At 40.2% G+C, this 23,061-nt stretch overlaps 1 protein-coding gene across 3 annotated transcripts in view; it reads left to right on the top strand.

Annotated features, from left to right (window-relative positions):
- Window positions 1-5,014, top strand: part of DIAPH3 (diaphanous related formin 3) — a 322,031-nt gene extending 317,017 nt beyond the window's left edge. For 2 of the 3 annotated variants that reach the window (XM_038741262.1, XM_038741271.1), the window contains one exon: window positions 1,061-2,111. In XM_038741262.1, the coding sequence (XP_038597190.1) occupies window positions 1,061-1,323 (263 nt within the window). In that variant the 3' untranslated portion in view covers window positions 1,324-2,111. Of the gene's footprint in view, window positions 1-1,060; window positions 2,112-4,945 lie in introns of those variants that run through there. The other variant, XR_005448450.1, reaches the window with a different exon arrangement.
- The last annotated feature ends 18,047 nt before the right edge of the window (window positions 5,015-23,061 follow it).

The raw sequence follows: 23,061 nt of genomic DNA, 5'->3' as shown, positions 1-23,061 counted from the left end.
TAACCATTGCCCAGCTAATGTAGAAGGTGAGGGTAAAAGGTATTCATTTTCTCCCAGCAGCAAATTGTGATCCTACTTTTGAAATTTCTTGAAATTGTTCAGGAAAGTGTGCAAAGTGCTCATCCATCACTGGGAGCCCCTGGTCAGAAAATGACAGTGTAGTAAATATCTTCAGCAACCACCTTTTAATGTACAAGCTGTTTTCAGTTGGAATTTTCAGCGCTCACATAAAACACACTGTCATGAGTGACTGGCTGTGCTCCAGAGTCATTACTAGTGGGATAATGGAACATCTCTCAACGAATAACCAAAAAACTGTAAATGTCATATCAAGTTTGTCGAAGCCATTTACAGCCGGCTTCAAGGTTACATGAATATCCAGTAGTCCTGTTTTTAAAAAGTTTGAGATCTATAAGACGTGTCACTCATACAGTTGGTCGATTCAAGTCACTTAATTTAAGAATAAATAAACCAGTCACTCAGCTGAATCCGCTAATCATTAGTATTGCAATTAGCTTCTTCAGTGCATGTGATGAGTCAAGATCACTGTCACTGAATAGTTACTAATCAAAATGAAAGCAAATGGATTCTCATTGACAATTAGCGATATAATTTTGGTTCTACTTGCAGGCCTTAACAGCATGTCTGCCAAATTTAATACTTTGTCCAAGAGATGCAGCTGACGTAGAAAAGGCAATATTTTGATAGTTTAACCAACTTGACAACTTAAAAGACATTCATTTGATTCAAATGTAGTAGCAAAACTAAAATAACTTATCTAGACTGCTACCCTGAAATGACCATTAAATCTAAAGCAAATTATTTTCCTTTTACCATTTCATCACATTCCATGTATATTCTTAATTCCTTCTTCATTTATTATAAAATAAATCTCTGCAACTCCACTCATTGCAAGCACTCTAAACTGGTCAGTGCGGAGAACTTGTGCACTGGGAATAACTGTTTTGGCACTGAGTTTGAAAATGTATATAATGTAAGTAGTCCTTGTTTAGCCATATACTTAGTTTTGTTTTTTTCTTTATTTTCTTCTCCTTCACAGAGAACCAGAAAACACAATCAGAAGGGCCATGTTCACACCACAGTATCAATTTCAACTCTACAAGGACTCCAGTAGCCAAGGAGCTTAATTACAATCTAGACACTCATTTATCTCCAGCGAAGACCAAGGCTGTCGGGAGGAAGGAGACCTCCTATAATGTGGAGGGTAAAAGAGAAAAGGAGCTGGAGGTTGTTGGCTCTGCTTCTAAAAATGAATCTATGCCTGAGGTGGAGGCTCTGCTGGCAAGATTGCGGGCTTTATAAATTCATCCAGTAAAATTGATTAAACAAACCACCCTATACTATGCTGCTACCTTTTCTTAAATAACCAAAGTATGAAACATTTTATATCCTATATAGAGATCTAAAGAAAAATATAAAGCTCACTCTCTATATATATGCTCTTGGGTGAGTTACACCTGATGCATTAGTTGAGTAAAAGTGATCACAGTACTTCAGAGTATTTCTTTATAAAGTATTATGTACCTAAAAAATTATACTATCTTAAACATCAGTGAATGGAAAATTGCAAGATACATACATGTATGTGTATTTGTATTTATATATGACCTGCATGATGGTATTGTAGCATCAAAAATTATCATTAAACGTAGCACAGATGTGATGAGTGAAAAAATCTACTTGTTTGCAAACTATAAATCACATTTGGGTTAGGGTAAAGCACATTAACAAAATGGAATGTTTGAAAATGCACAAGAACAATACAATGCTTTTACATGTAATCAGGAATTTATCTACATTAACGTTTTTCCTGCTGAAATATTTTTAGATACTTCCTGTTTTACAAATTGTTTACTTAGAAAGTGTCCATTTGCAATTATAGCCTTACGATAACAGCATCATTTACAAGTCATTCTCAGATCTCTTTCTACTTTTTGGTTGATCCTTCAACTTATAACCACACAAACTTCAAATTGTAACTTTCTCAACAGTTACTTTTTTCAAGAAGTATTTGCTACTCAAATGTCACCATCTAAATTTGCTTTTTTGACATAGCTGTTCAGTTTCACACCAATGACAAAAATAAACTTGCAGCTTGCACTAAAATTGGGAAGTTGTTTTGGGCTATTTTTGAATTTGCTTCATTAAGGCTAATTATGGGTTAATTGGGGGCTGTTTCCATTTTTCTGTTTTGCTTAATGAAAAGCAACATAAACTCTTCTGGCTTTGTTTCAAAAAGCAGTTTAATGGAGCAATACTTGGAAAGGAGTCACTGCTTTTTATTTCCTTGCTTAGTTTCTTTGGTTTCTGTTCCATGTCTTATCAAGTCAGTTAATTTTGACCGTGAAACCAGTGTGTTCATTGATTTGGGGACAGAACAGTTTTCCAAAATTACTGTGGGAATGAATTGTTCTTTTTTAATGTGTTGGTGAAATTTTGACCTCTACATCTAGTTTCCATTTTCATTAAAACAAATAAAAATCAAACAAAAGTAACACGTGTACGTGGACAGGACATCCTAGCAGCAAAGCAGAACTGCTTTGTTTAGAAAACCAGTTAAGTGTGAAGTAACAGTTCCTGAAATGGATTCAAGAAACTCCTCTATATAAAAGCTTTTAGGATTTCTTTCACTTTGTTTTTTAAAAGACATTAATAGCAGGAGTTTAATTGTTTAACTAGTTAATGCTTCTAAAGACAGGTTGGAAAAAATACATTAAGCATTAGAATAATCTTTATACCAGATTAAATCTTGACCACAGATTAAATATACAGAAATGGCATTTGCCTCTTAATGGATCAAATACAAGTTCATGTTTCTGGTCAAAGTAAGTTTCCCTCTAATAACAATAATAGTAATAACTATGGTATTTGTTAAGCATTTACTATGTGCCAAGCACTGTTTTAAGTGCTGGGATAGATTCAGGGTAAGCAGGTTATCCCACGTGGAGCTCTCAGCTTTAATCCCCATTTTATAGATGAGGTAATTGAGGCACAGAGAAGTGAAGTGACTTGCCCAAGTCACCCAGCAGACAAGTGGCAGAGCTGGGATTAAAACCCACGTCCTCTGACTCGCAGGCCCATGCTTTTTCCATTAACCCAAGCTGCTTCTCTGTATTTCTCTGAATTAATGGCTCATAGTCCAACACAAAACTATCCACACAGTTTGGTCTCTTAGCACTGTGCATGTTCTGGATGGGCTCAGTAAGCATAGTGATTTAATCACACCCCTTTTTTCCTCCTCATTCTCTTAATGTGAGTTGAAATGTTGGCAAGAAAATATGGATAATTAAGACATTTTAGAATTGGGAATGAGCAAATGCTTTCTTTAAGCTTGTTTTCTTCCCCATGCTCTCAAAATTTATGCCAACTTAAAATTTAAAAACAATTAAATCATGTACTTCAAAATGTATATATGGCTTTGCTGCTAAATTTTGAATCATGGAAATAACTATGCTGATATATTTTTATTATTTATTTTACTAATCCATGCTGAATTGTCCTAGTAAACCTACATGAAATGCCCCATTACCAAAAACATTTACTTTTTACAATTCTGGGTAGTTTTTTAAATTGTAATTAATGATTCATATGTGTTACTTAGATGTAAAGTATAATGGTCATTTTTCCTTTGATAGATCTTGTTTCGGAAAAGCAAGATTCTATTAAAATCTGTAGTTACCAGTTTAAAAAGTAGATAAATCTGGCACTGCAGTGGATTTTATTCTTCATGTTCTTTCTCTAATTTAACTCTTCTTTGATAGGCAAATGTTTGGGAATGAGACCACTTTTTTGTTACTATTTCTATGGTAACATATTTAGATTGGCTAATAATGCAACTTTCAGAAAGAGATGTGCCCTACTAGGTAAAATGCCAAGTAACAGAATTTTGTTTTCTTTCCCATCACATAACAATCATTAGAGAATAGGCTTTAAAAGTTTAACTTGCAGCTTGAAATGTGATTTCCAATGAGCACTATTGTTAACTGTTGTATTCCCTTACTATTTGAATCTGTATTTCTCAACACAAATCTTAAGTCCTTGTGCCAAATAACTAAATCGTTTTTAGACAAAACAGAGCAACCTAGAATTTACAGAAATAAATATTCATTTTTTTCTCCAAATTCACAAACACGTAGGCAGACACTGTTATTTTTCCATTACTTTTTTTTAAGATATTTAAGCTCTTACTCTGTGCCAGGCACTGTACTAAGCACTGGTGATACAAGCTACTAACATTGGACATAGCCCATGCCCCACATGCTACTCACAGTCTTAATCCCCATTTTACAGATGAGGGAACTGAAGTACAGAGACATTAAATGACTTGACCAAAGTCACACAGTCACACAGCAGAGAAGTGACAGAGCTGGAATTAGAATCCTGGTCCCTCTGACTTCCATAATGCATCCCTGACAGTATGTGGACTAAAGATTAATATCTGAAGACCTGAAGAAACAAAACTCTGAATCAGGGCATTCACGTCTCTCAGTTTAGGAGTGGAGTGTCCCTCTAGTCCCTACTTACCTAATTAAATTGAGTGTGGCATTTTAACTTCAACAGTACTTCAAACATTCCTGGCATTAGTTCTTCCATAGTAAAATTCAGGGACGAAGGACTGTGACAAGAGAAGATGTTGTAAACTAGAATATAGTCATGGTTTGATTCTGTTTCCAACTCGTATCCACACAAGCCTTCAGACCTGAATTTTAAAGTCCTACAAGTTATGGAAAATTTGAGCTCAGTAAAAAGGGAGAAATGGACACTTACTCAGGAAAAACAAAATGGAAAGATTATTGCTGGAGCTGAAAATCCCGATCAACTGGTTATAGGGTTAGAAGTTTTCAAGTGAATGTCTGATTAGGGAGTGTTCTTTGGTGTTCTGCTAATCAGTTTCTCTCCTATGAATCCTGTCTTATCATGGCAGAAAAGACCGTATTTGCTGATGAAGCCTAGAGCTATGCCATTTAGGACTACCCATAATGGAAAGATCGAAGCCAAAGAGTCAGACAAAGTCAATTCACCTGTGCTGGGCCTCAACGGCATGGGAGTCAAAGGAGGATGATCAAGTGATCAAAATGTTGATTGAAGACATCGACAGAGACTCAAGTTTTTACTGCGTGGAAGAAGGCAATGGTAAACCGTTTCCTTGTCCCTACTAAGAAAATTCTGTGGATACACATACCAGAAGGACTTTATGACAGAAGGATGGGTCATTCGGTGTGGCCAAGGAGTCGCTATGGGTCAGAAACAACTTGGCAGCATTTGAGGAAGAAGATGATCAGTTTATACAGGCTAACAGTGACTGGGGGGAATCAAATGATCATTTACCAAAGGATTCAATCAATATTGTTGATTGATTGATCTAACTCAAATTCAATTCATTCAATGGTATTTGGGCGGGGAATGTGAATGTATCTGTTTATTGTACTCTCCCGAGCACTTAGTACAGTGCTCTGCACACAGTAGAGCTTGTGCTGAGCTAAGTGCTCAATAAATATGAATGAATGAATGAACTGAGCACTTAATGTACTAAGAGCATTGTATTAAACACATGGGAAAGTTCAACACTATAGACTAGGAATTCGTGATCCCTGCCCACAAGGAGCTTACAGTCTACAAGAATATTAATCATAGGTACAGGCAATTCTCATTCAGTCAGTCATATTTAAGTGTTTACTGTGTGCAGAGCACTGTTCTAAGCACTTGGGAAAGTACAATACAACAATAAACAGTGAAATTCCTTGCCCATAACAAGCTCACACTTTGCGTTGGAGTGATGACAAAAGTATAAGGGTATTTTCAAAAGTGTTGTGTAGCTGGAGGCAGGACAACGGTCAGAGTGCTAACCCTAAGTGTGAATTGATTCATTTCATTATTCCAGACACCCTGGAAATTTCCTCTCCCTATTCTGCACTGTCCAGAACTATCCAGATTGGGGTCATTGGACAGTGACGATCAGTATTACCAAATTATCTGGAGAAGAAAGAGTCCTATATAAGGGCTGGAATCAATCGTTTTTAAAGCGTGCAGAGCTAGCAAGAGCATTGACCCATAGTGAATGGCTGGCTCTTAACTCCTGCCTGGTTTGGGTTCTCCTGAGGGTTTCATCATCAATCGTATTTATTGAGCGCTTACTATGTGCAGAGCACTGTACTAAGCGCTTGGTTTCAGCACATAGGCACCAATTTGACTGTGGATTGAGGTGCTGGGTTTCAAATTTCACTGCCATGCCCGTGGGCTTGTATCCCTTCTCTTCTGCCTGCTCACCAGGCCCTCTGCCACCCCTCCTTCCTACTCCTTGTTACTGAAGTTGGTTCCATACCCTAAGCTGCCACATTTTAGTGGCTCCCTTGTATGGGCAGGACCTCTGTTTCCATCCTGCTTTCCCTTTGTTTTGCCAGAGGCTCTAAAGGGTGTGAGATATCTTCAGTCCACTCCAATGCTTGTAATGCCGCCTCCTCTAGTTGCCTTTACTGTCACATATAAAGTTATTCATAAAGTGAAAGGAGAAATGTGGCAGTGGGCAATGAGAATGCAAGGAGGCAGGAGTGGCAGAAGCAGGTATCAGCAGGGTAGGCCTTAGCCCACAGTCCCCCTGTTAAAGATGGTGGCCTTCAAAATATACAACAAGTACCTAACTCATCTCAATCATTGGCAAACCATCTTTTTTATAAGCCCCAAACAATGGTTTCTGTACAATTTGCAATCATTTCTCAGCCCTAACAGTCTGAAAAACAGGATGACCTAGTGGAAAGAGCACAGGCCTGCATCACAGGACCTGGGTCTAATCCTGACTCCATGGATGACCTGCCATGTAATCTTGTGAAAATAATTTCATTTCTCTGACCCTTGATTTCTTCATCTGTCAAATGGGGATTCGGTGCCTGTTTCTCTTCTTAGACTGTGAGCCCTGTGTAAGGTAAGGACTGTATCCAACCTGTTTATCTTGCATTTATCCCAGCACTTAGCATGGTGGTTGACACATAGTAAGTGCTTAACAAACACTATTATTATTGTCATCTGCATTTAATATCACTATTAGTTAACAGTCCTCTGTAGAATTCTGACACCCTTCCCGTTTATGAGCCAACTGTCTCATTCTGAAGCTAAAAACTGAAAATCTCCAGTGATATCCCTTTCAACCAGTTTTTCTCTACTTTTTTCCTCCATTTACCCTTGTTTCAGAGGTGGTGGTATATTTGTCAGCTTTTTTGATCACCTTTTTAGCCTTGCGACTTCTTCTGCCCACTTCATCATGTGTTTCTCCCCTTCAGATCAGGTCTTGAACACTGTGATGGTTCAAATGGCAGGTAGAAAGGGTGAAAACAGCATTAGAGTTGTGATAATTTCGGCAGTGACTGGGGATTCACTATTTAGTGACTGTATACTAGATGCTGGCATTAGGATTATATAATGGTAGTAGTGGTACTAGTATTTACTAAACACTTGCAGCATGCATAGCATTGTACTAAGTGCTGAGAAAACACAGCTGGGAAACCCCTGTCCCACAGGGAGCATTCAGTGTAAAAATATAAGGTGGGAGAGGGAACTGGCATGTAAGGAGAGGTGAAACAAAACACCTAGACAACATGAAGACCAAAACCGAAGATCAGTAGGGGGCTGTGGCTAGAGGAGCAGAATTTCAGGTTCCTCGTGGCTCAGGTTTCCTGATCACAGCTGCAGCCACAGTGACTGCCACAACAGCAGCCACCACGGTCTTCCCAAGATTTTGTGGAGGCAAGGCCAGACTGCAGCTGCTTTTCTCCATCACCAGGCTGGTGTGAGACAGTCTGGGTGAAGGTTCCTCAGTGAAGCAGCAGGTTTCCAGGGAGGCAGAGTGACAATCTGGTGGAGGGGGACACGAAGGACCCTAGTTGGGATGATGAGAAGATGGCAGATACCAGTGGATTCACTCAACCACCTAATGGAGAGAGAAGCAGAAGGGTGTGAGCGCAGCATTCCCCCAGCCCAGCATGCTCGGGAGTGCTGGGGGAAGGGGACTGAGGAAATGTAGAACCCGAAAACAAGAGGTGGGAGAAAATCAGCTTAGACCCAGCTGGGAAACTTTGGAAGCCAATTCCAAGCCTGGAGGAAAGGAGAGCACAGAGCAGCGTGGTGAGCAACAAGGACCCGGATGATCAGAAGAGAGAGAGTGAAAGGAGACTTCGCCTAACTAGTCTGACCCCCTGCTGGCTTCTCTTTTATTCTAAACGTTTTCAACATTTACTACGCCAGCATTATACTATGTCAGTGGGTTTATAATTGGAGAGTTTCAGGAGCTCATATCGACCAGAGAGGTAACAGTGGGAGCTCATTAGCACATTCTTTCAATCTTATCATTTGTGCATTTTCTAGTCTTTCCAGTTGTCCCTTCCTTTGCTCATTGTTCCCCACTATAACCTTGCTTCCCACCCACATATCTCATGGTTCAACTCTCCTGGGCAAAAGCCAGGAAAGTTCACAATTTATAGGGGGATTCTTTCTGGCAGTGAAAGGAAAGGAGGCCATGGAAGGATTGTAGGCATTTTCAGAGGGGTCACCAGATGAAAAAGATTTCAGATACACTATTCTCTAGGATCATTTTAACTTCCTGCTTCGAAAAGTATTCCACTGTCATGACTGACAGTCCTTAAAGGCTGATTTTTAAGTTTCTGTAGGTGCTTTTACAGCTCATCTCATTTGAATTGGAACTGGTTTGGATCTACTTCTGTTCCACACAGTATGTTACCCCTTGACAGTCCTAAACTCATACTACCTAGAACTTCATCTCTACACAGGGCAAAGCATCTTGTTTTATCACTTTGGCTCAGTGCTGATTAACTACTCGTAAGAACTTGTTTGAGCTGCCCTGCCAGTAATCTTTTTAAATATGATTGTGTCTATTGCAATTATTTAATCTCTGAGCTCTTCTACATATTTGAAGTATCCACGATTAAATATAAAGTAAAAGAGCAATAGTTAAAATAGCACAGCTAAGTTTTCCTAAAAGAGGAGCCCAATTTTTTAAACTATGCTGATGGGACTTGGGTCTTTTCATCAATTTTAAATACTGCTATTATTTGGCCCACTCAGTGTCTAGGTAATTAGGCAACTAAGATAAAAAAAATTGACTCCAAAGCAGCCTGAAAAAAAATACATGGTTTTTGAGCAGATCCTTCATTTGGCCTTTCCTTTCATGATCTATTACAGCCTCAGCTTAATAATAATAATAATAATAATGATGGCATTTATTAAGTGCTTACTATGTGCAAAGCACTATTCTAAGTGCTGGGGAGGTTACAAGGTGATCAGGTTGTCCCACGGGGGGCTCACAGTCTTAATCCCCATTTTACAGATGAGGTAACTGAGGCACAGAGAAGTTAAGTGACTTGCCCAAAGTCACACAGCTGACAAGTGGCGGAGCTGGGATTTGAACCCATGACCTCTGACTCCAAAGCCCGTGCTCTTTCCACTGAGCCACGCTTGTATGAACCCTCTTCATTTTTGTCTTATTTTAATTTTGGGGGATTAAAATCACTTACTTCAAGGGGAATAAACTTCACAAAACTCCCCGCAAAATCAGGAAATGTTTCAAAGGTGTCACCAACTAGGGTTCTCTTTTCCAAACCTGCCTTGTAGTCCCTGCCTCCTGATGTGTGTCCTGTGTTCCTTAGTCCCCTAGAGACCCCAACCCCTAAAATGAAGCATGAATTGGGCTGTGAGATCACCTAGAAAAATAATACTGTATTTTGCAAGAATGAGCCCAAACGACCTGAAATCACATCTGATCTCTCCAACACATTTTGCTGTCCAAAATGTCCATTAAATTGTATGCAGTAAGCAAAGAAAGGCCCCCTAAAATCATATGACCAGGCCAAGGAGTGATCTGCTTAACTCCCTCCCCATCTTAGGTTTTGCATTTAATCCTCTGAGAAATAACCAAGTGTTTCCTAAATTTATCACCCATTTTGGTCATGGATATTTTAGTGACTAACTGTTAAAGGGGCAGGGTTGCTCCTGGAACCTGGTTTCATGTTTTGAAAAATATCACATTTTTCTCATAACTTCCCTTATTTGCACCACATAGAAATTGGAAATTAGAAGTTCAAGCAAAAAGATCAAGCCGCCTCTGGGACTCAGAAGCTGGGTAAGAAACCCTAAACGCAGCAGCCTAACTTCATCATGAAAAAGAGTAGGGCACCCCTGGTAGGAAGCTGTGATTTCATTTTGCTGAGATTATCAGACACCTCAGCACACTGAACACAGTGCAAGTAGCCAGGCCAGCGAACAGATAGAAGTTGAAGGAAATGGAATGATTATGTGAGGATTTAAAAGATAGATATTCAAAAATGTGAATATATACCATGCTGAATGGGAACTTTACTGCTATCCCAGAATTAGAGATAGAGTGGTTGACATCAAGAAATTTCTACTGGCCAGTTTGGATGCAATCATGAACACAATTTTCCTGTAAAGTCCCAGTGTCAGTGGACTTGAAAATGTCTTGATGGCATCACCCAGAACAAGGTTGATGACATGTGAACTGACCCCAAAATATTCCTCTCTGTTGTCTCCACAATAACTGAAAAAAGCCATTTGCAGAGTTGCAGACAACCAGAGGCCCTGGTCACAGTTAAAAAGCATCACAGCCCAAGATGGTTAAAAAGAGCACAGAAGACAAAGTGCCAGTTGCACAGAGAAGTGTTTGCAGAGGAATTATTTGAACTGAGCCTTGTGCATTACTCTGCCAAGAGAACAGATAATGATTATGATGTATGGCTTACACAAATAACCTCATCAGCAAATAAGACAAAAGTGAAAGTAGCACCAAGGGAGAAAGAAAGGGTCAAGAAGGAAATGCTGAAAATGATGACAAGAAGTGAACACATGGAAGCCGAAGGAAAAAAATGATGAGAAGTACAAGGACATTTGGACGATAATTAAAAATGACTAAGAGGAGTTCAGGAAGAAAAAATTGAGCATAACCACCAAAACTGAAAAAAAAATTAAGAAATAAAGCTGAAATAAAATGTTCCAGTGGCAGTGAAAGACAAAAATGGAGAGGGTAACAAAATCAAGATCACTAAAGTACATACCACATTTTATAATCTTCTCTATTCATCTAGTCTTAGTTAAATCTAGAAAGCAGGGATCTTGTCTACCAACTCAATAGTATTCTTTCAAATGCTTAGTAAAGCGCTCTGTATACAGCACTCAGTAAATACTATTGATTGGCCAGCCAAGAGCAAACCCAAAACCTTTTCTGGAAGTAATATGTGAAGTAAATATGTATTTCACAACGTGAATTGTGAAAAATGTTCAAGCAGAAGGACAAATGGTTGGGCCGTTAAATGTGTGAGGCAAAGATTCAACATATACCTTGAATAAGCTGATTCTGTCCATTCTGGTGAACAATGAAAACTGAAAATACTACCAGTATCAATCAATCAATCAATCGTATTTATTGAGCGCTTACTGTGTGCAGAGCACTGTACTAAGCGCTTGGGAAGTACAAGTTGGCAACATATAGAGACAGTCCCTACCCAACAGTGGGCTCACAGTCTAGAAGGGGGAGACAGAGAACAAAACCAAACATACTAACAAAATAAAATAAATAGAATAGATATGTACAAGTAAAATAAATAAATAAATAAATGCAGTAATAAATATGTACAAACATATATACATATATACAGGTGCTGTGGGGAAGGGAAGGAGGTAAGGCAGGAGGATGGGGAAAGGGAGGAGGGGGAGAGGAAGGAAGGGGCTCAGTCTGGGAAGGCCTCCTGGAGGAGGTGAGCTTTCAGTAGGGCCTTGAAGGGAGGAAGAGAGCTAGCTTGGCGGATGGGCAGAGGGAGGGCATTCCAGGCCTGGGGGAGGGCATGGGCCGGGGGTCGACGACGGGATAGGCGAGAACGAGGCACGGTGAGGAGATTAGCGGCAGAGGAGCGAAGGGTGCGGGGTGGACTGTAGAAGGAGAGAAGGGAGGTGAGGTAGGAGGGGGCGAGGTGATGGACAGCCTTGAAGCCGAGGGTGAGGAGTTTCTGCCTGATGTGCAGATTGATTGGTAGCCACTGGAGATTTTTGAGGAGGGGAGTAACATGCCCAGAGCGTTTCTGGACAAAGACAATCCGGGCAGCAGCATGAAGTATGGATTGAAGTGGGGAGAGACAGGAGGATGGGAGATCAGAGAGAAGGCTGATGCAGTAGTCCAGACGGGATAGGATTAGAGCTTGCCAGTAGTAGTAATAATAGTACTTATCAAGCCCCTATTCTGTGCAAAGCAATTAATCATTGGTATTTGTTGTACAGATCACTATAATAAGCACTGGGAGAGAAAACACAGGTGTAAATTCGACATGGTCCCTGTCCTGTAGCGGGTAATTCTCCATTAGTAAGTACCCCAAGTATCTACCAGTCAAACTCTTCTGGGAACGCATCATAAAACGAGCTGGGCTCCACTTGGGACACTCAATTATTTCTCAGATCCACTCCTTTCTCCAGCTAAAAGAAAAATGTGTAGACTACCACATCCCTGTTTGCTTAGCATGTGTTTATTACAAGAAAATATTTGATTGAACGACATTCAGCCCTTTAGATGAATACGTCAGAACTGGCCTCCTGGGGGAATGAAAAGTAATTGCTTAACAGAAGCTACACAGTTAAAAGCCTATGCTCTAAAAATGTACGCGGAAGTATCAGTTGAAGATGCAGAGCCCCAGCGATAATACCGACCCCATTCTGGAGTTACTTGGCCACAAACTGAATGAGAAAGAGGAAAACAATATTGATAGCAGAAAATGATATATTACTTTGTTGACGACTCTACTACATTTGTACATAATGCAGCTGAATTAGAAACAAGGAACAAAAAAAGAAATTGAACTAGAGGTGTACCAATGTATGTGCCACGAAAATCATCTTCATCCCCCCCATCTTACCTCCTTCCCTTCCCCACAGCACCTGTATATATGTATATATGTTTGTACATATTTTTTACTCTATTTTATTTGTACATATCTATTCTATTTATTTTATTTTGTTAGTATGTTTGGTTTTGTTCTCTGTCTCCCCCTTTTAGACTGTGAGCCCACTGTTGGGTAGGGACTGTCTCTATATGTTGCCAATTTGTACTTCCCAAGCGCTTAGTACAGTGCTCTGCACATAGTAAGCGCTCAATAAATACGATTGATGATGATGATCTTCAATGATCTACTTGTGTAAGCAGGGAAGAAATCGTATATATTGAGCACTTACCGTGTGCAGAGTTTGGGAAGTACAAGTCGGCAACATATAGAGATGGTCCCTACCCAACGACGGGCTCACAGTCTAGAAGATCTCATTCAATATGATCCTTGAAGGGAAGATGACAGTAATGCACATGGAATGATGCAAATGTAAATGTTAACTCCAAAAGAAGGTATCAGGAAGTGATACCTGCGGGTGTCAAAGATGGGGGCGAGCGTTTTGCACAGCAAAATGAAGATGGGTGGATCATGTAGTTTCCAGATGGGACAACAGGTGGAGTTCCTGCCTAACAAATTGGATCAGAAGAAAGAGAAAATGTTGCCCAGAAGACCTGATAACAAGCTGGGCAGATCAAGTGACAACACTTACCAGAGACACTTGCACCAGGCTTGGGTTAAAATAGACTGCCGGTTCATGAACATTTCATTCACTGAGGAAGGCGTCAGATAAAAGAATGTACTTAGCTACACAGTTGCACCCTAATCCACCCAATTACACCCAAATGTGGGTGTAAGCTCACACTCAAATTTCCTAACCAAATCATTTGAAATGACAACCTTTTAGTTGAAAGCAGTCTCCACGATTTGTTGGCAGGAATGTGTGGTCCCATAAGAATGGTCAACTTTCTGTGCATCGCTTCCTTGAGGAATTCTTCAGCCAACACAGATGAACAACTTGTCAGACTATTTCAGTGTTCAGCACTCAGGGAATTGCTGAAAATATGGTTTTACAAGAAATGAGATTTTTCCCCAAACCCATGTTTACCTCTCTGTAGAATAACAAAATGTTCATTTCTCGGGTTAAAAAGCCTAATACTCCTTTTAGTCGGCTTTATTTATTTTCTTCTGAACTTAATCTACACAGATAATGTTGTTAAATAAGCTATGCTTTTTTGATAGATGGATTTTAGGCCTCTTAAAATGTTATTAGAGTCTGGATTTAGGCACATATGCTGAAAAATCCCAAGAGCAAAAGTCAAACTTAGGAAAAATCAGTGAAACAAGTTTGCTGCTTGGAGTATAAGAGGAATTATATGAATGTTACTTTTTCCAACTACAGAGGAGAAACAGTTGATAATTGCCAGTAACCTCCAACTTCATTGAATGTCATTTCAAGTTTATAAAATAATTAAATTAGTTATTTGGATTTGATCAATTTCATTCAATTACTTAGGCTGAGACTCTCCTATTTGAGATATTACAAAGTGAACATCATTTTTATTTAAAAAATTATAATAAAGATGAATAAGTTTTCACTAAATGATCTTGATATTCAAGGCAAGCCTGTGGCCTGCCTGCTTAAATCCTGTTCTGATTTATGGATTTATGTTTGTTTTAGAATTATAACTGTGATGTATGAAATTGAAGTGTCACTCTACCTTTAACCCTGCTGGTACAAAGTGTCTTTAGATCACTCACATTACTTTGAGATGTCAATTCTCAAGGGGAGTTGCATAGAGAAAACATGAAGAATTATATAAAAATAACCCAGTTAGGCTAACTCTTCAGAATACATTTTTCTCCATATGTGTATTTTTTCCCTCTTCATATGTGTATTTATTTCCCCCTCAGACAGATCATTTTCCTCTCTATCAGATGATCTGGACAACCCAGGTTTTATCCAAAAGGGAGGTCTCAGGGATAATTTTTGGACAATTGATCACCTGGTCTACATAACATCAATTCTACCCACCAAGAAACCATGTTTAGCTAACGTGGTCTCCATAGAGGTGACTAAGCCATGTAATTGGACCAAACAGAACTGGTTTTCTAACCATGAAGCAAGACTAGGCACAGGAGGGATTCTGAAAGGTTGACATTTCCATTTTCCATTAGGCAGCAATGAACTGCACTATGCAAAAAAGTGAGGGCTTGTAATGCAGTCTGGATTGATGTGTTGTTGGATTTCACTTTTAGAATTTGAACTTGCATCTAGTGCAGGATGGAGGAGCTGGGAAGGAAAGTTAGGGTGTCACTGGACACCTCTAAAGGTCAGGGATGAGTGATATGTATGGTGGCCAGCTGTCTGTGTTCATCTCCAGGGAGAAAAGTCTTCGAGGCTCCAGGGAAGGAGCTGTGGGAAATGTGATCAAACACAGGTAGGCTCTAGGGATTAGACAGTGACTAAAATTAAAGGTAGAAAATATTTCCTAACAAGAGGATTAGATCCAGTTTTCCCTGGCTGGCTACCATTCTGAGGACTTCCTATTGTATATATCATTTTGTTTTAACATGGTAAAGCTCTGAATAACGATCCAGTCACTTATAGCTGTGCTGAATGCTTCTTACTCCATCCGTCTCCCCTCGAATCACATCTCATTGTGCCTCTCAAAGTTATTGAATTCATAATTATTTAGCATTACACTGGGAACCTATTGTAATTTTGAGTTTTGCTGGTCCAATTACTTCGGTGTTAAAATAAGATCTCTGTTGGATGCTAATGAACCAAGAATAGAGCAGTGGCACAAAGTACAGTGCTATCAGAGTGCCATGAAAACAGCATATTAAACCACATACTTTAAGCACTTTCTGAAACTGATTTTCCTTGTAAGCTGATGGCTTTTTGGCCAACAGGTTTAGAATGCTGTATTTTAACCATAAACTTTGAATTTCAAATTTGGGATGCCACTGCATAATCCCTGATTCTTTTTGTTCCCCAGGTACCTGGGGTTTTATGAACCACGATTTTGTCAATTAATAAAAATAATAATAATGATGGTTTTCTTAAGCACTTACTATGTGCAAAGCACTGTTCTGAGCGCTGGGGAGGTGATCAGGTTGTTCCACTGGAGGCTCACGGTTTTAATCCCCATTTTCCAGATAAGGTAACTGAGGCCCAGAGAAGTGAAGTGACTTGCCCAAAGTCACACAGCTGATAGTTGGTGGAGCCGGGATTTGAACGCCTGACCTCTGACTCCAAATCCCGTGCTCTTTCCACTGAGTCACGCTGCTTCTCCACTGCATGTATTCTATTCAGAAACTTAACCAACATGGGAGAAAAGGAAATCTGAATTGGCTTTTAAGGAGTCTGTATATCCCACTAATCCAGCTACACTGCTACCTATTCTGTCTATTCCTGTCTATTCCTGTCTATTCTGTCTAACATAGCTGCTCTTCAATCCCACCCCCAATATCAGCCCATTCTATTTCCCTCTCAGTCACGTCATGGGATAAGGTGGCTATGCTTCTTCCACTATCCCTCAAACAACCCCAGGGCTCCTTCCCAAATGAACAACATACAATAATCTCCTTGGCACTTTATCTACTTTTACTCCCGTTTCACTTCCACCTGCCATAATGACTTCCCATTTTGTTCTCTCATGACCTCAGCAGTGATGTGTGCATTGCTTCTCTTATTTATTAAGCTGTATTATTGTTCATTCATTCATTCATTCATTCAATCGTATTTATTGAGTGCTTACTGTGTGCAGAACACTGTACTAAGAGCTTGGGAAGTCCAAGTTGGCATCATATAGAGACGGTCCCTACCCAACAATGGGCTATTGTTATTCTTTCACTCCTTCTGTAATATGTGCAGCCATTTACTTCTGCCTCTCTTAGGCAGTAAGATCCCTGAGATCAAGAATTGTGCATTTTCAATCAATCATATTTATTGAATACTTACTGTGTGCAGAGCACTGTACTAGGCTTTTGGGAGAGTATCTCACAGAAATATAACAGACACATTCCCTGTCCACAACAAGCTTGTCTTTTTTTCCCCCAAGCATCTAGTACTATATTTGCATCACAGCAAATACTGCTAATACTGCTTCCTCCATGTCACTGTTGTAGACTATGTTCACAAAAGAACGTGAAGAAGACCATTACTGGGTCAGAAAACTAGTTCCATCCACAACAGTTCTGTCTCCAGAAGTAATATTTGGAGGAAGTGACACCTTCTAGACTGTACACCCCTCCTCTTCTAGACTGCAAGTCCCTCCTTTAGACTGTAAGCTCCTTGTTGGCAAGGGACTTGTCTACCAACTCGGTTGTAGTATATTCTCCCAATCTTTAGCGCCTTCTCAGGGTCGCACCTGGAGAGTTTCCAGTACTCTACCAGTCTTGACTACAGGAGGGAGAGTCAAGCAGAGGCATTAACAATCCATCCCTAACTTTAGCAGTAGCTATTGAGTGGAAGGCAGTCTGCTACAAGTCAAAACCCACTGCTGGGCAGCATTGGCATGGAAGAGAATCGAGGGCAGAGACTTGTTTATTGCTCAGAAGGAGGCAATGGTAAACCATTTCTGTATTTTTACCAAAAAGCTCTATGGATACACTACCAGAATGATTGCAGGTGGAAGTGGGGTGTTATGGGAGAGATGTGTCCATGGCATTGCTATCTGTCGGATATGACTCAACAGCACAAGACAACAACAATGTTTTAGTAAAGTTCGTGTTCTGCCCACAGTAAGCACCATTGATTTGATTATCATAATTTCTTGTCCATTGATATCATTGATTGATTATTATTGATGCTATTGATGTCTGTTTACTTGTTTTAATGTCTGTCTCCCCCCTCCTAAACTGCAAGCCCATTGTAGGCAGGGATTGTCTCTATTGCTGAATTGTACTTTCCAAGTGCTTAGTACAGTGCTCTTCACACATAAGTGCTCAATAAAAACTATTGAATGAATCAATGAATCCCTCTTAAAGTGCAATGATGTTCCTACTAGCACCCTTAACTTTTCCTTCTGTTCACCCTCTGGTTACTCATTATGAACCCAGACTGACCCCTGAATTTATGCAAACAGCTTCTGAATGTTTGTGATGGCTCTCTCCCTGACTTGCTCCCTTTATTCATCCCCCTCCCAGCCCCACAGTCCTGAGGTTCATATCTATAATTTATTTATATTGGTGTCTGTCTCTTCCGCTAGACTGTGATCTCGTTGCAGGTAGGGAATATGTCTGTGGATTGTCTCTATTGCTGAATTGTACTTTCCAAGTGCTTAGTACAGTGCTCTGCACTCAGTAAGTGCTCAATAAATAAGATTGAATGAATGAATGAATGAATGAATTTTTGTATTGTACTCTCCCAAGTGCTTATTACAGTGCTCTGCATAAAGTAAGTGCTCAATAAATATGATTGAATTGAATTGAATTGAATTAATGTGTCCTGCAGCCACATTGTAATTCTAGGCGTGTTCAGAGAAGTTTGTTCCTCAGGAGCCAGGCCAGGAGGACTCAGACTAGGAAGTTATTCATTCTCACCCTGTAGTTTTAAGATTGTGAGGCATTATACTGGAGATAATTTCTCCAATGGCAAAGGGATTTGTTCCCCCAGCTTCAGTAAACACATTGGCAATTTTGGAAATAATCGAGTGAGCTCATCTAGGCATCATCAGATTCTCTGAAGTCAGTACGTTGTCCTGTAGAAGAAATAAGTCTGAGGTAATACATTCTACCATGTTCTTATGTTTTTGCTATATTTTCTGGCATACCCTGGGTTTCTTTCTTGTCTTAGTAATGGTCAGAGTAGTACTATTCACTGAATACCCTCTGGGTGCAATTTACTGTACTAAGTGCTTAAGAAGAGCAAAACAAGCAAATGACCCATTCCTGGTGCACAAGGAACTTACACCTTAATGCTGGAGACAGACATGAAAGTATGGGCAAAATAGAGTCATCCAAGTAAATAAATGCACAATCGAATAACTCTGGGCTGCTGGGAATTAATCTGAAGGCAAGGTGGAGGAAATGGGTTTTCAGGGAGGATTTGAATATGTAGTGAGCTGTGGTCAGCAGATTTTGGTGGTGGGAGGGAGTGCCAAGTGGAGGAAAAAGTGAGTGTGAGGGGATGGAGGTTGTACACATCTATTCTATTTATTTTATTTTGTTAGTATGTTTGGTTTTGTTCTCTGTCTCCCCCTTTTAGACTGTGAGCCCACTGTTGGGCAGGGACTGTCTCTATATGTTGCCAATTTGTACTTCCCAAGTGCTTAGTACAGTGCTCTGCACACAGTAAGCGCTCAATAAATACGATTGATGATGATGATGATGATGGAGGTGGCAGAACTGAGAGTGAGCTAGTTAAATTGCTAGCTTGAGAATGAAGAGAGTGGGTTGGAGAGTAGAGGGTAGAGAGCAGATTCCTTGATGCAGCAGGACAAAGGAAGCCAATGGAGGGTTTTGAGGACTGGAGAGATGTGTGCCTTGTAGCACTTCAGGATTCTTTTATCATCATGTAGTATAGATTGGAGAGGAAAAACGCTGGAGGCTGGGAGATCAGTGATACAAGAGTCTCATTGCAATATGACCAGAGCTTGCACCAGGGCTGTTTAGGTAGCTGCCTTTTGGGTGGAGAGGAAGGGGCAAATCCAGGAGATGTTGTCCTGATTGGTTGATGGGTTGGATGAAGGTCAGGGCTTAGAGACATCAGTCATGCTGAGGTACACTCTGTTCTCCTGTTTTCCATTATTTGTGTATTTTCCACAAATACCAATCCTAGCAATTGAACTGGCAATTTTAAAATTGAAAGACAGAGAAGAAACAGGATAACACTGTGGTTTTAGGCTTCTGGGATGGGAAAATGGTCGTGCTTTTGACTGAGATATGAAAGTTAGAAGAGTGGATTTAGGAAAGAATAGCAGTAGCTTGATTTTTAAAATATTAATTTGAGGTTCTGGGATTTAAATATGGAGAGGGCTGGGTTTGTCTGATGTGAAGGAGGGAGTTTCAAGCCAAGGGAATACTGATGTAGGAGGTAGGAGAACACTGGAAGTAGGAGAGGTGAGAGCAAAGTAAAGCTTAAAGGTTGCTTTGGAAGGAATGAACTTGACTTGAGAATTAATGGGTTTAGAGAGCAGAGAGGTATGGTGGAGAACCCTGAAGCCAGTGGAGGATTTTGAGGAGAGGAATGGTGGAATAAACAACGGTCCAGGAAGATGAACCAAGCTGAAGCACATAGTATAGACCAGGAGGGGAGCAGGAGAAGCTGAAAGCTGGGACACCCTTCAGGAGACTATTGCAATAGTCTAGCTAAGGCAAGACAAGAGCCTGAACAAGAGTGATAGCAGTTTGGGTGGAGAAGAAGGAGAGGGCCCAGGTGATATTTTGCAGGAAAAACTGCAGAATTTTACAGTAGACTGAATGTGGGAGCCGTAAGATCCTCCATAAGAGTTGAGGATAATAGGGTGTTGTGAGCTTCTGGGACTGGAAGTATGGAGGTGTTGGTAAATGAGGTGAGAAAGTTAGGGGAAGGTGTGGGGTTAGGTGGAAAGATGAGTTCTGGTTTTGATAAGGGGGTGCAGCATATCTAAGTGGAAGTGTTCTGGAGGCAAGAGCAGATGTGGATTGCAGGTCAAACAACAGTATTGTACTCCCAAATTGCTTAGTATAGTGCTCTGTACCCAGTAAGCATTCAGGAAATATTATTGATTGGTTGATGGATTGGATGAGGTCAGGGCTTAGAGACATCTGCAAGGGCCTTTCTCATCACATCGATCATGCTGAGGGACACTGTTTTCCTATTTTTCATTATATGTGTATTTTCCACAAATACCAATCTAAGTCTTAGCTATTGTGTTAATAATTAATAATAATAATGGTATTTGTTAAGCACTTACTATGTGCCAAGTACTGTTGTAAGCATTGGGGTAGATACAAAGTAATCAGGTTGTCCCACTTGGCGTTCACAGTCTTAATCCCTATTTTGCAGGTGAAGTAACTGAGGCACAGAGAAGTGAAGTGACTTGCCCAAAGTCACACAACAGACAAGTGGAGGAGCCAGGATTAGAACCCACGGCCTCTGACTCCCAAGCCTGTGCTCTTTCCCCTAAGCCACGCTGCTTGTTTTCATTGACCATCTCTTTTACCTAGGGCACTTTTACATTCCTTAACTCATTTTGTTGTCACCAAATTCCTGTGAGATAAAAGCAGTTATTGTTATCCCCATTTCACAAATAAGGGAAATGAGATGCAGAAGGGAAGTGACATGCACAAGTTAAACACTATGTGGAGCGGAAACTAGAACCCAGGGCTTTGACTTCCATATACAAGTCCTATCCTCCAGGCCAAGCTGCCTCTCCAAGTAGGTCACGTTCCTACACAGTTCAGTTTCAGATGCGGCATAGGGATTGCTTCCGGTAATTCCCCTGTCTTGCTCGTTCATGAATTTCAGTTCTGGGCAAGAAAATTTGGGTACAATTTTAATTTAATTTAATTTAATTTAATTTAATTTAATTTAATTTAATCAATTTTAATTTAGCCAGAGTTGCCCCAAACTCCATCATAAACCACATTACTCATTGTAATAGTCAAAGCTAAAGTTGTGACGCAGTAAGAGCTTCTCAGAATTGCCCTCAAGACCGTTAATTTTCACTGCCCCCTGGTAGTGCCCTGTTGCACTGCACATTACTGAATCAATCAATCAATCAATCAATCAATCGTATTTATTGAGCGCTTACTGTGTGCAGAGCACTGTACTAAGTGCTTGGGAAGTACAAGTTGGCAACATAACAGAGACAGTCCCTACCTAACAGTGGGCTCACAGTCTAAAACGGGGAGACAGAGAACAAAATCAAACATACTAACAAAATAAAGTTTGGGCTACTATCCCGTGTGTGACTGGAACTAGCAGGGCCCTTATAACAATGCCAGGCAACCCAGTGTTGCCAGGTCTATTTAACTATAGCTTTCCTTGGAAATTGGGCCTTATTTAGCAGCTTCAAGATTCCAGCTCCTGGCCAAATAATGCATCAAGGGGTTGGAAAGTGACTGGCCTCAGTCTGTAGGCAATTAAAAGCCCCAGTGACAATGATATGCAGCCACCCTGGCAAAAGACTCTTCTTGTCTTTCAATCCAGTACCAAATATAATAAAACAATAGGGTTTCCTAGTGCAGTGCTTGCTCCAGGCAACAGGCCACTACCCTTCCAACAGACAAAGCTTTCGCCAGTAACCGCAGCCTATCAGACTATACTGAGACAGTGAGAAAGGCCCCAGAGCTTGGGATTTTAACACTTAATCCAAATTTCTTTGTTCTCCTCTGGCTCCAGCTATGGGAAAGCCTGTTATTGCTGTCATCATTTCTCCAATGTAGTTGCAATTTCCAAAATAAGTTTTATAAGCCTTCCAGCTATAATTGTAACAACACAAACAGCCCACTAAAAACACTGCAGTGTTTCATTTTGGGCACTAGAGATATGCCACCCAGAGGGTATCAGAACTAGAGTTTCCCACCAACTCTTAAACAGAATCAGTTTACACACTGGAGACCAGACTTACTGATCTCCCCTAAGTGGAGTAAGTGGCATTCTTGGGTGACACCACACGGTAGAAGACTCATCCAAAAAAAAGTTTGATAGTAACTAGGAAAAGAAAGTGGATCTGTTTCTGTGGCTTCAACTAGGTCATGAAGGTTTGTTGGAGGCAATGTTTCACTCTCTCTCTCTCTCTCTCTCTTGTTCTCTCTATCCGTATACACATATAGACATATATTGTATATCTACCCATGCTTGTGTTATCGTTATTGATTGCTTCCTCATACTTATTAATTAGCACAATCTCCCAGGAGATGGGATGTAATAATAATGATGATTAGGATAATGATACAATAACAACAACAATAATAATAATTATGGTATTCATTAAGCACTTATGATACATCAAGCACTCTCCTGGTGCTGGAGTAGATACAATTTAATCAGGCCAGAAACAATCCCTGTCCCACCCAGGGCTCACAGTATGTGAGAGAGCAGGTATTGGATGTCTATTGTACAGACTGCAAGCACAATATGGGCAAGGGATGTGTCTGTTTATTGTTAGGTGTACTCTCCTAAGTGCTCAATAAATACTACTGAATGAATTGAATGAAGATG

This window comes from Tachyglossus aculeatus, chromosome 2 (assembly GCF_015852505.1).
Source record: "Tachyglossus aculeatus isolate mTacAcu1 chromosome 2, mTacAcu1.pri, whole genome shotgun sequence".
Classification (NCBI taxonomy): domain Eukaryota; kingdom Metazoa; phylum Chordata; class Mammalia; order Monotremata; family Tachyglossidae; genus Tachyglossus; species Tachyglossus aculeatus.
This window is presented reverse-complemented; position numbering and strand designations above follow the sequence as displayed.